The sequence below is a fragment of the Anser anser genome (assembly GCF_964211835.1).
Source record: "Anser anser genome assembly, chromosome: 17".
Classification (NCBI taxonomy): Eukaryota; Metazoa; Chordata; class Aves; order Anseriformes; family Anatidae; genus Anser; species Anser anser.
In genome coordinates, this window is record NC_139738.1 from 7,217,133 (window position 1) to 7,231,319 (window position 14,187).

Sequence of the window (14,187 nt, forward strand, 5' to 3'; positions counted from 1 at the left end):
GGGCTGCTGCGGGGAGGCCTCCACCGAGGCGCTGGGTCGGGGTTTGCGCGCAGGCAGCGGCGAGCGCAGCCCCGGGGAGGTTTTAAAGCCCCGGCTTCCTGCGGCGGGGCACGCCGGGAGCTCGGCGGGCTGCTGCCATGGCGGCGGGGCCGTGGGCGCCGCTCCTCCTCCTCGTCCTGCTGCTGGTGCTGGTGCCGCTGGCGGCCGCCGTCTACGAGGACCAAGTGGGGAAATTCGACTGGTGAGTGCCGGGGGGGCTGCCCCCCGGGCCGCCCCGTCCGCGGCTCACCTCACGGGCCGCGTCCCCTGTCCCCGCAGGAGGCAGCAGTACGTGGGGAAGCTGAAGTTCGCCTCCCTGGAGGCCGCGCAGGGCTCCAAGAAGCTCCTGGCAGCCACCCAGCAGAACGTCGTGGCCGCGCTCAGCTCCAGGAACGGCGAAATCCGTGAGCGAAGCCGGGCCCCCGGGGGCCGGAGGGCGACCGGCGTGACGGGGTGGGGGGGGCGGTGAGGGCAGCGCGGTGCTGAGCCGGGTGCTGCCCTGCCGGGCTGAGGAGCTTCAGCCGCTTCCTTAGGGCAGGCTGCGGCCTGCGGGAGCTTTTCGCTGCGAAAAGCCTGGCTTTAAAAATAGCAACAGCTGAAGGCCCTTGGGGAGCGAATCTCGTTCTCATTTAACCGTGTTTCTTTCAGTGTGGCGCCATGTAGACAAAGGAACCCCCGAAGGAGCGATAGACGCGATGCTGATCCACGGGCAGGGTAAGGAGAAGGGGCAGGCGTGAGCGAGTGTCCTTAAAACAGGACCTCGGCCGTGTGTTGAACTGCTGGGCTTGCCAGAGCTCCTCGCTTTGTGGAGTTGTGGTGGACGTAAGTTTTGTGTTTGTTTCCTGAGCAGATGCAATCACCGTGTCCAATGCTGGGCGCATTCTGCGTTCGTGGGAGACCAACATCGGAGGGTTGAACTGGGAGACGTCACTGGACACTGGCAGGTAGGACTTGTGTTTGAACTGTGTTCTTCGCTTTGTCATGGTGGTCTAGAAAGGAAGAAAGGGGTCTCTCACTTTGGATTTGTGTTATGGGGATACATTGGATGTGAGGTTTCCAAAATAACATCTGGATAAATTCCGTAGCAATGCACAATTAGTTAAATTTAATGCTGTTTTTGTGTCTTAGCTAACCAGTTGTAGGAAAAGATGCATTTTTTTTTCATAGGTGTTTTCTTCCCATATACAATGTTAAACGTGTTTGCATTGGGCTATTTAGATTCCAGCCAAATGATCTCGCTCAAAATCAGCAACGATAGTTAAAGTGCCTTGTAAGTTGTAGTTCTAGATAGGTTTTAAACATTTGAAGAGGGTGTTCAAATACAGTGATTTTTGTCCTGAAGATAACTTTCTAATTTATTGTCTCTGACTTGTGTTTAGTTTCCAGACAGCTAGTTTGGTGGGGCTACAGGACACGGTGAAGTACGTGGCAGTCCTGAAGAAGGCAGCTATCTCCCTTCACTACCTGTCCAATGGGCACCTGAAATGGGTAGAACACTTGCCAGAAAGGTGAGAATGTATTTTCAGTAGAAGCGTAAACTTCTGACAGAGACTCTGTTGCCTTGGGGATGAAAGGATGCTGTACTTGTCTTACGCTTCTGGAAACGATAACATGAGAAAGTGGTGCTTCATCGCCACTGCTTCTCTTGCAGCGAGAGTACTCGGTACCAGCTGTTATATTCCCGTGGGACAGGAGTGATCCATGTGCTTGGCATCGTTCCCCAGAGCCACTTGAATATTTTAACGTTCAGTGTAGAAGATGGAGAAATCACAGAACAGGTAATGCTTGATCATGGATCCAAAATGTTGAGCTTGATGTTAATACATGTTGTGCAGAGTAATTAATTGTTAGTGTGATGCAGTTAAACTTCCCTTTCACCATGGCATTGCCTACTGGCCAAGAAATGGATTTCACCATTGAACGCCCTGAAAGCAATCTTAATTGTCCTTGTAGTTGCTAGTCAAGACGATTTTGGAAATCACAGCCTGATAGACAGTTTATCCCAGGGTCATGTGCAAAAATAATTCTATCTTAAATATCTTTGGCTGTGGCCAAGTTTTCTTTGAAGGCTTTTATGCCGTTGACATCTTCATCTATTCATGTCTCAATTGGCAGGCCAGAGTAGCAGCCCCGTGGCTGAAGAGCTTAAACGGAGCATGCAGCGTGGTGGGGGAGGCAGTGCTGGTGTGCACAGACGTGGATACGCATTCTCTTTACGTTTGCTCCTTGGAGACAGAGCAGGAGATGAAGCAGATCCCGCTGCAGGTGAGCAGTGCTGAGAGAGGACTGTACACAATTCATTGTCCAACTAATATGGGGCCTGACTGAGCCTGGGGGTCCAGCAGTTCTCCTCTCAAACTGCAGAATGACTGAAGAGGTGTGCGTTGGGGGGAGCATGATCCAGAAATTGAGGGAAAGGACAGAAAACTACATATTGTGTCTAAATTAGTACTTCTGGGTTGAAGTCTCCAGAGCTTTGCTTCAAGAGTAATCCAGCTCTCCTTGCATTTTCTCTCTTTTTTTTCTTTCCTGATGTAACTTTTTCATAAAGTGTGTATTGCTGCTGATAAAAGGAAGCTATTAGTTTCACCGAAGGAAAAGTTTTCATGAGAACATACGCTTGTCTCCTTTCCACAGTCACTTGACCTGGAGTTTGCTGATGGCTTCCAGCCCAGGGTATTGGCCACTCAACCCAATCTAACCAATGCTTCACGGACTCAGTTCTTCTTGCAATTGTCTCCTACCCACTTCTCTCTGCTGCAGTACAAACACGGGCTGCTCAGCCACCTTCGAGACTTCCAACAGGTAACCAAAAAAGGAACATTTAACAGAGAGGGCCGATTACAGCTTAAAATTGTTTAAAATAAACACCCCTGTGCTAAGTGTTTTTAACGAGCTGCTGAGTTTCTCTTTTTTCAATTGCGTTCTCTGCTGCAACATCTGAAAACCATTTTATTTCATTTATAGTATCAACTGAAATGTTTCCAAACGTGGGTTTTGTTATACTTGGTTGCTGGTAACTGTCAGCATTGAGATAGCTTCCTGGGTTTGAGGTGGATGGAGGGATGTGTGTATCTATGCGACCTCTCTGAGGAGTATTTTCAGTTTTAGAGACTTTTTTTTGGTGAAACAATACAATTTAAAAATTTACTGCGGAAGCTCATCTGTTGTTAATTCTGCTCTGACTTAATTTGTTTCATTGGTAGTTTTTGTTGAGGTTTGGGGTTTTTCTTGTTTGTTCTGTGACTTTCTGCTGCCTTTTTTTTTTTTTTTTTTTCTCCTCAGGCAGCTCTGGTGAGCTTTGCAACAACTGGAGAGAAGACTGTGGCTGCTGTGCTGACCTGCAGGAGTGAACTGGTTGGTGCAATTTGCTGGTACTAAGTAGCTAGCAGAGCTCCGTAGCGTGGATATTCCTCGGGGGTGGAAGTGTTTTCCTTCACAGGCCAAGGGATGACAAGCAACTTGAGAGAGCAGGATTTAATTACCTTCTTGGACGTCAAGGATGTCAATGCTAATGCAAGCAGATCTTGATTACATTCAGCTAAGGCTATCTCTGGCTTGGTGAGGCATGCGGTCCTGTGTACAGCCTGTTTTTTTTTAGCTTTGGCTAGGGAGTTTGTGTGTAACCTAGAAGTCTACTTTACTGATGTGAACTTTATCAGAACTATCTCCTGCCTGATTTTAGGGTCAAGCTGAGACTTGTCAGGCACTCAAAAAACATTTTAATTCTTTTATACTTTCACTGGGGACTCAAGCCACGTTACCTCTTCTCATCCTCATTTCAGAAACCTGGAAATTCTGATGACCTTCATGCAGGAAATACTCTGGAGGATTCCCAGAAACAGGTATAAGGCGGGTTGTTCCCAAGAACAGAAGTACTTGACAGTCCCTTTTCTTCCTTGTTGGAGCAAAATGTAAAAGGTGTTGTACCAGTTCCACATAAATAACGCAAAACCATCTTGAAGCCATAGTTCTTGCTCAACATGAAATTCTTGTGCAGAATTTGGCGTGGCATTTAAGTTTAACTCAGCATTTTTTTTGCATATTACAGGAATCCTTAACCTGTTCCAATCAAACCTACAATATTAATCTCTACCTGGTTGAAACTGGACAAAGATTGTTGGATACCACAATTACCTTTAATCTGGAGCATAACGGTGCCAAACCAGAGCAGGTGAGCAGGGAGAGATTACTTCAATCCTGTGATTTATGAGACTTGTGATACCCTTCATACCCTGATTCGGCAGGATTTGTAGAGCTGTCCAGATGAGATGCGAGGTGTTCTGTGACAGCAAAGGATTACTGTGTGCAATTGTACTGTTTGCTCATTTCACCTCAAAGGCCTGAGATTTTGCTTTTGTCCAAGCAGGTGATGTGATCATTACTGTTTTGCTTGCCTTTTTTTTTTTTCCCAGCTATATATCCAAGTTTTCCTGAAGAAGGATGACTCTGTGGGCTATCGAGCATTGGTGCAAACAGAAGACCACATGCTAATGTTCCTTCAGCAGCCAGGTAATTGGCACGAACAGCTAACTTGGCCTGGTTTTTTACCAGCGTATACCTTCTTGTTGTAGGACAAGAAGATTCCAGTGCTGTAGAACCCAGTTCTCGTATCTTATGAATGTGTTCTTTGGAAGCTGCCAAAATGAATTGAAATCTCTTGAGCTCTATCCCCTGAAACTATATCTCCTGAAAGATACTGGAGGCTTGCATCGTCTTTCACCCCCTTTCACATCTTTCATAGAAAACTGTTCCGTGGTGTTGTTTGTACAGACAGAGCCTTTGGATTTTTATTTTTTTATTTTTTTTTATTTCAGATTTCAAAAATCTTAGTGTAGGGTGAGAGCCTAAGCTGCGTTGTAAAGTTTCCTCAAAGTTTCTTCAGGAAAAATCCTCATGGCAGAAATGCTAATTTGGATAAAGGGTTGAAAGTCCATTTCGGTGACATGAATATTATAGCTGTTAAAAGGCATCTCTAAGTTCATACTTAATATTAAATATTTTATATTTTGAATAAACTTTATAGATTGCAACCCTTTTAAAACATTAAATTGGTTTTAGTGTTCTTGTGCTTTGTTTTTTTTTTTTCCAATAGTGGCTCCAGTTGCATAATGTATTGGTCTTCCCATGAAAAAGCAAAGTGTGTTTTATTAGATATATTCTATTTTGTATTTAATGAAGAACAATGATTTGCATTTGAAGCACCAGGAAGATATTTCTATACCAAGTAAAATGATTTTTCCTCCAGAAGTGTTTTCTCGGAGATCAAGATGAAAAGGGCTTTATGAGCAACACCAGCTAATGCAATTAGGCATAGCACAGATATGTGGTATGCTCTTACTTTATTTTGATTTTTTTCCAATATCTTACTCATATTTCTTACCAGGAAAAGTTTTATGGAGTAGAGAGGAGTCACTGGCAGAAGTGGTGAGCTTGGAGATGGTGGATCTACCTCTCACAGGTGCGCAGGCTGAGTTGGAGGGAGAGTTTGGAAAGAAAGCAGGTAAGCCATAGACTTAATGAGATTATGCATGAGTTTATTTTTTCTTCCTGAACAAATGTTTTCTTTTTCATCTGAGCTGAGAGTTGAGATTGAGATTTCTACTCCTGGCAATTCAAGTGAGCAGAAGTAAACCCATATTTGTTTAAACTTTAAAGTTCAGTGCCAAAGGCAGAGCAGGTGAATGTATTACATTCTTAGAGTCTAAAATAGTCGGCAGCAATAGGAGGGATTTTGGCCATCTCCCTTAAACATTTCCCGTTGATCCTCTTATAGTGCCCTTTTCTGGAAGACTCCTTTGCAATAGCTTTTGTTTTTGCTTTGTTTTGTTTTTCTTGCTGTCCTGGATGCAGCCATTCAAGGTAACCTCAGACTGCATGCAGTGTTGTCTAATCCTTGTCTAATCCTTCTGACTAATGCCTTCTAGTGGAACTTGATCTCCTTTCTGCTTGCTTTCCCAGTGGTGAAATATACGTGAAGTCTGCTGGTTTTGCTCCTTTCAAGTAGCGAAGTATAAACCCTAATTGGGTAGAATTAAGTATTTTTTAACTACAAGTGTTTTTGTCGCTCTAAGTGATGAGTGCAGAGGGAGATACTGACCTTGTAGGTGGGTTAGCTGTAGGAGGGCACCTGCTGCAAGCCTGCCAGCAAGAAAGAAGGAATATTAAGGAAGAGATCATCTACTGTGCAGGAAGGTTTGCTTTCGGTTGGTGAGAATGTCTTTTGGAATGAACTACACTAGTGGCAAGAAGGCTGGTAAATGCTAGAAGGTCTGTCACAAATGATAACGATAACTCTGCTTTTCTGCATGGGAAGGCAGAGGCAAACGGTTGCCCTAGGTTTGTGCATGGCTGTGGTTTTTCTGCTGTTCAAGACTGGTAATTGTGGAGTGGGATGTAACCTTTTTCCCCTTGTTATCACCATTGGTCTATTCGCAGATGGTTTGCTGGGGATGTTTCTGAAGCGGTTGTCCTCCCAGCTTATCCTGCTGCAAGCCTGGACTGCCCATCTTTGGAAAATGTTTTATGATGCCAGGAAACCCCGGAGTCAGATTAAAAATGAGATTAACATTGACAATTTAGCCAGAGATGAGTTCAACCTCCAGAAAATGATGGTGATGGTCACCGCTTCGGGAAAGGTGAGGAAGTCAGGGTAAGAACCTGATTCTGGGTTGAAGTTTAGAGTCTCAGCACTGAATTTCTCCTGTTTCTACCTGTGCTTGAGTAGAATGTCTTGAGGAGATGTGCAGATTGTTTTGTGGTAGCTTTGGATAGGGACTGAAACTCTTTTTCCTTGTCATACCTGGAATAAGGATGCAGTACTTGAACGTGAGAGATGTGTTCTTATTAACTTTGGTTTTACTGTGTCTCTCTGCTCAGCTTTTTGGTATTGAAAGCAGTTCTGGCACCATCTTGTGGAAGCAGTACCTCAGGAACGTGAGACCGGGTGCCTCTTTTAAGCTGATGGTCCAAAGAACAACAGCCCATTTCCCCCACCCTCCGCAATGCACCTTGCTTGTTAAGGACAAGGTGAGTCCCTTTCCTCTATCCCTCACAATGTGGTCTCGATAGAGAAATCACTTCAGTGGTATACACAGTGTCCAGGCAGAATACTTTGGAATAGTCAATGCTGGCAGGTAACAGGTAGAAAACCACCTTTTTTGTCTGACTTAAAGTTCTGCATCTTTTTTAGGAAACCAAAATGAGCTTTCTGTATGTCTTTAACCCTATCTTTGGGAAGAGAAGTCAAGTAGCACCCCCTGTTTTGAAGCGTCAGATTCTTCAGACTTTGCTTCTGCCTATAATGGATCAAGACTATGCCAAAGTACTGCTTCTGATCGATGATGAGTACAAGGTAAATTGCTTTGCCTGCAGACAGTTTGCTTCATGTTGTGGCTAATGACTCCTCTCGCTTTTGGAGCAAAACAAAACAAAAAAAAGATGTTCAAAAAAAATCAAAAAAAGATGTTTAGGGAGGATCCAGGAAACTACAGGCCAGTCAGTCTTACCTGTTCTGTCCCTGGAAAGGTGTTGGAACAGCTTGTTCTGGATGCCATCTCCAAGGAACTGGAAAAGAAGAATGTTATGAGGAGTAGTCAGCATGGATTCCCCAAGGGGAAATCGTGTTCAACCAACCTCGTAGCCTTCTGTGATGGCATCACCAGCTGGGGGGAGAGCAGCGGGTGTCATCTACATTGACTTTAGCAACGCTTTTGTTACTGTCTCCCACGACATCCTGCTAGCAAAGCTGAGAAAGTGTGGGATAGACGAGTGGACAGTAAGGTGGGCTGAGAACTGGCTGAGCTCAGAGGGTGGTGATCGGCGGCGCAGAGTCCGGCTGGAGACCTGTGACTAGCGGTGCTCCCCGGGGGTCGGTGCTGGGTCCGGTCTTGTTCAACATCTTCATTGACGACCTTGACGAGGGAATAGTGTCCACTCTCAGCAAGTACGCCGATGGTACAAAGCTGGGAGGAGTGGCCAGCACGCCAGAAGGCTGTGCTGCCATTCAGCGAGACCTGGGCAGGAAGAAACCAAATGAAGTTTAACAAAAGCAAGTGTGGAGTCCTGCCCCTGGGAAGGAACAACCGCACGTATCAGTACAGGCCGGGGGATGACCTGGAGAGGAGCTCTGCGGAGAAGGACCTGGGGGTCCCGGTGGATGACAGGTTGGCCATGAGCCAGCAGCGTGCCCTGGTGGCCAAGAAGGCCACCTGATCCTGGCGGGCATTAAAAGGAGTGTGGCCAGCAGGTCAAGGGAGGTGATCCTCCCCCTCTACTCTGCCCTGGTCAGGCCTCACCTGGAGTCCTGTGTCCAGTTCTGGGCTCCCTGGCACAAAAAAGACAGGGATCTCCTGGAAAGAGGCCAGCAAAGGGCAACAAAGATGATACAGGGCCTGGAGCATCTCCCCTATGAGGAGAGGCTGAGAGACCTGGGTCTGTTCAGCCTGGAGAAAAGAAGACTGAGGGGGGATCTTATCACTGTTTATAAATACCTGAAGTGTGGCAGACAGAGGGGTTTGGCCAACCTCTTTTCAGTGTCTGTGGGGACAGGACGAGGGGCAATGGCCACAAAATGGAGCCCAGGAAGTTCCGCCCCAACATGTGAAAGAACTTCTTCCCGGTGAGGGTGACGGAGCACTGGGACAGGCTGCCCAGGGAGGTTGTGGGGTCTCCTTCTCTGGAGATATTCAAGGTCCGTCTGGACACCTCCCTGGGCAACTTGCTCTAGAGAACCTGCTTTGGCAGGGGGGTTGGACCTGGTGATCTCTTGAGGTCCCTTCCAACCCCTACAATTCTGTGATTCTGTGAGTTGCGTTTAACACAAAAATAGGAGGTTATCCTGATGAGACAGACCTCGTCCTGTTGAAAACGTTTCAAATAATCTGCCTGTGTTTTCTTCTTTTGTTTGTTTGTTTGTTTGTTTTTCAGTTCATTTTTAACCTGTTTAAATTTCTTTGCTTTTCCAGGTTACAGCTTTCCCAGCAACTAAGAATGTTCTTCGTCAGTTAGAAGAAATAGCCCATTCTATCTTCTTTTATCTCGTGGATGCTGAGCAGGGCAAGCTGTCTGGGTTCAGGCTGAAAAAGGTGTGGGAGATGTATTGCAATCTAAGTGATTTTACTTTCTTAAATGTCTACTGGATAATGCTAGATCTTTTCAATGGGTTTATGTAGCTTGGCATGGAATAGAAGTAATTCAGCTCACTTATGACTTCTAGGTTGTAAATGTGTCTCAGAAATTTTAAAATCTAGAAGCAGAGAAAGCTCCCTTTGTCTTACTGGTGAAGATGGTTTCTGAGGACAAGATAAAACCTCCTACGTCGTGCTTTTTTCCTTGCAGGACCTTACAACGGAGGAGATCTGGGAGGTGTTCATACCCACTGAAGTACAAAAGATAGTAACAGTGAAAGGGAAGAGATCCAATGAGCATGTGCACTCACAAGGCCGTGTGATGGGAGATCGCAGTGTTCTCTATAAGGTGCTGTAGGAACTTTTTGTTGATGCATTAGCTCACGGGAAGATTTCAACACCTTTTGTAGGCACTAGGCTGAGATTAAACCTTTGTCCTGTGATGCCTTTTTTCCTATATGTATCAATATCCATATTTTTTTCATATATATATATATATATATATATATCTCAATATCCATACCTTCCTGCAGATGATGCTAATTTTGATGCAGATTTTGTTTATAAAATCTTTTCTTGCAGGAATTAAATCAGTCAAACATGTGACGATGGGGAAATTGCTGCTTGGTTTCTCCACAGGATTTGTGCGAATAGGATACTTTGTTTATTAAATGACTAGTCCTGGATGAAATGCCGATAAGCATGTTGCCTGTGGCACTAAAAGCAAGGGTTTCACTTGTTTTTTCTTTTCCTGCTGCTATAGTCCTTGAATCCAAACCTGCTTGCTGTGGTGACAGAGAGCACGGATACACATCACGAGCGCACTTTCATTGGAATATATCTGATAGATGGAGTCACAGGCAGAATCATCCACTCTTCGGTACAGAAGAAAGCAAAGGGGCCTGTCCACATTGTCCATTCGGAGAACTGGGTGGTGGTAAGGAGTATTATTCTGTCCTTCCTATTTAGGAGATAGGGCCAGTTGACAAACCTCTGTGGAGAAGATGCTTGGACCATCCTCTGTGATTTCCTGCTGTTGACTCGACATACTCTGCAGTCCTAAAAACCCTCTCGTTTCAGTATCAGTACTGGAACACAAAAGCACGTCGGAATGAGTTCACTGTGCTGGAGTTGTATGAGGGGACGGAGCAATACAATGCCACAGCCTTCAGCTCCCTGGACCGCCCGCTTCTACCTCAGGTCCTCCAGCAATCTTATATCTTCCCCTCTGCTATCAGTGCCATGGAAGCCACCATCACTGAGCGAGGCATCACCAGCCGTCACTTGCTCAGTAAGTGTGTGCTGCTTTGTTCTGAATGTGTTTGTGTTACCTGCATAAGTGTGCTCAGATGAAGTTCTCTGGCTAAGATCCTGCTTGTTGTGGGCTGCTTTGGAGTCCTGGCAAGTGCTAGAATGCACACCAGGAGAGCGTTTGTATTAGTCGTTAGAAAATGCTGTCAGAAATGACCATTTTTAAGATGCACTTCTTTTAATGCGCAGTTGGGCTTCCCTCTGGGGCTATCCTCTCTCTTCCAAAGGCTCTGCTGGATCCTCGTCGCCCAGAGATCCCTACAGAGCAGACCAGGTAGGCAAGGCACAATAACGGTTGTTCCTGGACAGCTTTGAATAGTGATGGATTTTGTGCATAACATAATGTTAAGTAGAACTATTTGTCCTGGACAGACTAAGGGCAATTCTTGCATGAATTTAAGTGAGGCTACTTTGCTCCCAGTCTGTGGCAATAGAATATATGTCTGTATTACAGCAGGCCTTACTAGTAGCAAAAAGCCTGTTGTCTGCACTCTAAGAAGTAGCTGTCTAATGGGCTGAAGTTTTTAGGAGTGACACACAAAAAAACTTCAGAACTCTAGAAGGAGGCTGCTCCAGTGTAGTCTGATCCAGCTGGCATGCTTGGTTTGTCTTACAGTAAAAAAGAATCTGCACTGGGGAAAAGCTGCTGATTTTGCTGTTTTAGTTCACTAGCTTGTGATGATTAGGTGATGTCCTTTGAATGCTGTGTTTAGTTAGGTTTTGATTTCTCTTTAAATACCTTTCAGAGAAGAGAACTTGATTCCATACTCCCCTGATGTGCAGATCCATGCTGAGAGGTTTATCAACTACAATCAGACTGTATCCCAAATAAGAGGGATTTATACAGCCCCCTCTGGTCTAGAGTCTACCTGTTTGGTGAGTACAAGGGAAACGCTTCTATGTAGAGCTGTGGAATTTGTGGGGAGAGCAGTGTGATATGGTAGCCTGTGGCAAGCAGGTCTGTAACTTCAGACCATGTAGCTGCTCACTGCTTAATTATTTCTTCTTTTAATCAGAACTGTAGATGTGGGTTAGTTTTTTTTTTTTTTTAATGTAAATGCTTTTCTGCAGGATGCTGTGCTACCTGCTCACAGTGTTGTCTCTCTAGGTTGTTGCGTATGGCCTGGACATCTACCAGACCCGAGTGTACCCATCAAAGCAGTTTGATGTCCTGAAAGACGACTACGACTACGTGCTGATAAGCAGTGTCCTCTTTGGGCTGGTGTTTGCTACTATGATCACAAAGAGACTGGCTCAGGTGAAACTGTTGAACCGTGCCTGGCGCTAAGGCTGTGGATGATGAGAACGAGGCTGAAGAAGGTACCTGGGATCTGGGCTGGCTCGTGATCTGTGCCCCAGCATCGCCCCTGGGTTCAGTTAGATTCCATCCTGAGTGACCATGATGAACGTAACCATTAATCTTGCGTTTTTGCTGGAAGATATGTACAAGGAAAAGCTGCTTGTACAACAAAACGGTATGCTTCCTGAGGAGAAATGGAAGAGAGGTGGTGAAGAGACAGAAATCTGTTGTGACTGTATAAAAAAAAAACAAAAACACTCCCAAACCTCCCTGCAGTCTCTGTTAAAGCCCTAAAATCTGCACTCCCCTTATATCCCTGTTTTCAGTGAAGATAATACTAAAGGCGTGTGTTCTGTGGATGCTCACCTCTTCTTCTCACTGAGATCGCGGTGAGGGAAGGACGCAGACAGACACTGGCTGTGATTTAACGCGACCTGTGGGAACTGCACGGAGGAGGCCAGCGGTGGGGCTGGGGGCTCGTGAGGTGAAAGTCACTTGTCCGAATGCGGGGGGGAAGCTGCCTCGTCGGGCCTTGGAGGGGCGGGGGGGAGGAGGAAGCCGATTGTGAAGTCTCTCCGCGTTCCGTATTTATTGTAACACCGCTCTCTTCCACTTTTAAACGTCTGGTGCTTGGTGCGCAGCCGCTTTTACCTCAGCGAAACCCCGCCCTCCCCGCGCCGCGCTCACCGCGCACGCGCCGCCCCCAAAGGCGCTGACTCACGCAGTGCGCAGGCGCCTGGGCCACCTTCGGGCCGCCTTTCCTCCCCCAAGGGGCGGGGGCGCGCCGCGCGCCTGCGCAGTGCCCGCTTTCCCGTCCCGTGCTGCGCAGCGGGGGGGAGGCGGGGAGGCTCTTCCGGCCCCCCCCGCGCCCCCCCCCCCCCCCCCCGGCCAAGCACAGCGGCAAGATGGCGGCGGGCGGCGGCGCCGGGCCCGCGGCGGAGCCGGGCTGGGAGGTGGCGGTGCGGCCGCTGCTCTCCGCCTCCTACTCGGCCTTCGAGATGAAGGAGCTCCCGCAGCTGCTCGCCTCCGTTATCGAGAGGTGAGGGCGGGCCCCCGGCTGGGCGTAGGGGTCGGGGACGGACGGAGCGGGCCCGCTCCCGGCGCCGGTTCGCACCCCTCCCCCCCCCCCCTCCCGGGATGGCGGCCGTGAGGCGGCGCCGTGCGCCTCAGCCGGTGCTTGGGGGGAGTCGGAGGGGCCGAATAGGGGCTGGCGGATAACGGGGGCCCCGCGCTGCCCCGGTACCGCCCCCCCCCCTTCGGGCACCCCGTTATTTTTCGCCTCTGTTCCCGTCAGCTGCCCGGGGCCGAGCGTCCTCTCCCCCGGCTCGTCCCCTCCGCCCTGCTGCTCGGCTTGTGGGGTCACAGCATAACGCTTTTGGGGTCACAGCATAGCGCTTTTGGGGTCGCAGCGCAACGCTGCTTGCCTTTCAGGTTGCTGGAGCGATCCCGTTGTTTCCCACCCAGCAGGCTCAGAGCATTTCCACGCAGCACGAGAAGGCTGTCTGGAGCCGTTCGGTTTAATTTATGGGTTATTCTGGGATCTAAAACGCTGGGTAAGGAGGGCACGGTGTTATGCCCAGTTACAAAGATACAAACCTGACCACAATTGCTTGTTAGGAGACAAAAAAACTACAAACATTGCGCTGTGGAAGATAATAAAGTGGATCCTTGTGGTGTTTTGCTAAATATAGAATAGCTGAACATACACACAAGGGATGCTTTAAGTCAGTGTTCTGTGCCTATATATATTTGTATGGCTGTGGTTCACCTGGAAAGCTGCATATACTGAATATTGACATGATTCAAGTGCTTCTTAGGCTCATCTTTTGTCGGGGGACCATCCTAGCATAGCTTTTCCACGTGCAACTCTGTTATTGGGTTCTTTCAGCGGGATAACATCACCAAAACACCAAGTGGGCGTGCTTGACTTCTGGGAGAGGTCTGTTTCCTCCGTTAGTGGAACTGATGGCTCCATTTTCCTCTCAAAACCTCCTCAGCAATTCTTCTCCTAGGTTTGAGCTGCGTGCCTGGCATTGGCAGCAGCTGAAACCCAGCAGAATTCAGTGCAACTCGCGGGCCTGGGGCAGGGCAGTGTCTTTTATTTCACGCCTTGGTGCGCAGCACGTGGCAAATCACAGAGGGAAAGAATAGCCCGTTCACGCATGGAATCGTGCCCTTCTATTCTAACAAATAACTTATCTTGAGATTTCTAATTCGAGTACATTGTCTATTTTCAGAATGTGATTGTTCGATCTTTTAGTGAAGCTGTTGCTTGGTACTGTCCCCAAAGAGGCTAAATTTTCTGCCGTAACAGCAGTGAAATTACTGTAATTTTTTTCAAAATAAAGTAACATGCTTGTTTTCTTGACAACTCATCTGTTTCGTTTTTAAGTATCATCAGCTCCCTGG

The 14,187-nt window shown here is 47.4% G+C and overlaps 2 protein-coding genes across 4 annotated transcripts in view; both read left to right on the top strand.

Annotated features, from left to right (window-relative positions):
• The first annotated feature begins 102 nt into the window (after window positions 1–102).
• On the top strand, window positions 103–12,135 carry EMC1 (ER membrane protein complex subunit 1). Its single transcript, XM_083802393.1, has 23 exons — window positions 103–241; window positions 319–443; window positions 688–753; window positions 890–983; window positions 1,419–1,547; window positions 1,691–1,817; window positions 2,155–2,304; window positions 2,677–2,844; window positions 3,325–3,396; window positions 3,825–3,884; window positions 4,091–4,213; window positions 4,455–4,551; window positions 5,426–5,542; window positions 6,478–6,677; window positions 6,919–7,068; window positions 7,232–7,393; window positions 9,006–9,125; window positions 9,379–9,516; window positions 9,931–10,104; window positions 10,248–10,458; window positions 10,668–10,752; window positions 11,225–11,354; window positions 11,587–12,135. The coding sequence occupies exons 1-23, from the start codon at window positions 138–140 to the stop codon at window positions 11,764–11,766; spliced, it is 2,982 nt and encodes a 993-aa protein (XP_083658519.1). The 5' UTR covers window positions 103–137; the 3' UTR covers window positions 11,767–12,135.
• Window positions 12,136–12,618: 483 nt separating this feature from the next.
• UBR4 (ubiquitin protein ligase E3 component n-recognin 4) overlaps window positions 12,619–14,187 on the top strand; it is a 77,740-nt gene continuing 76,171 nt past the window's right edge. For 2 of the 3 annotated variants that reach the window (XM_083802390.1, XM_083802391.1), the window contains exon 1: window positions 12,644–12,817. In XM_083802390.1, the coding sequence (XP_083658516.1) occupies window positions 12,684–12,817 (134 nt within the window). In that variant the 5' untranslated portion in view covers window positions 12,644–12,683. Of the gene's footprint in view, window positions 12,818–14,187 lie in introns of all 3 variants that reach the window. The other variant, XM_083802392.1, reaches the window with a different exon arrangement.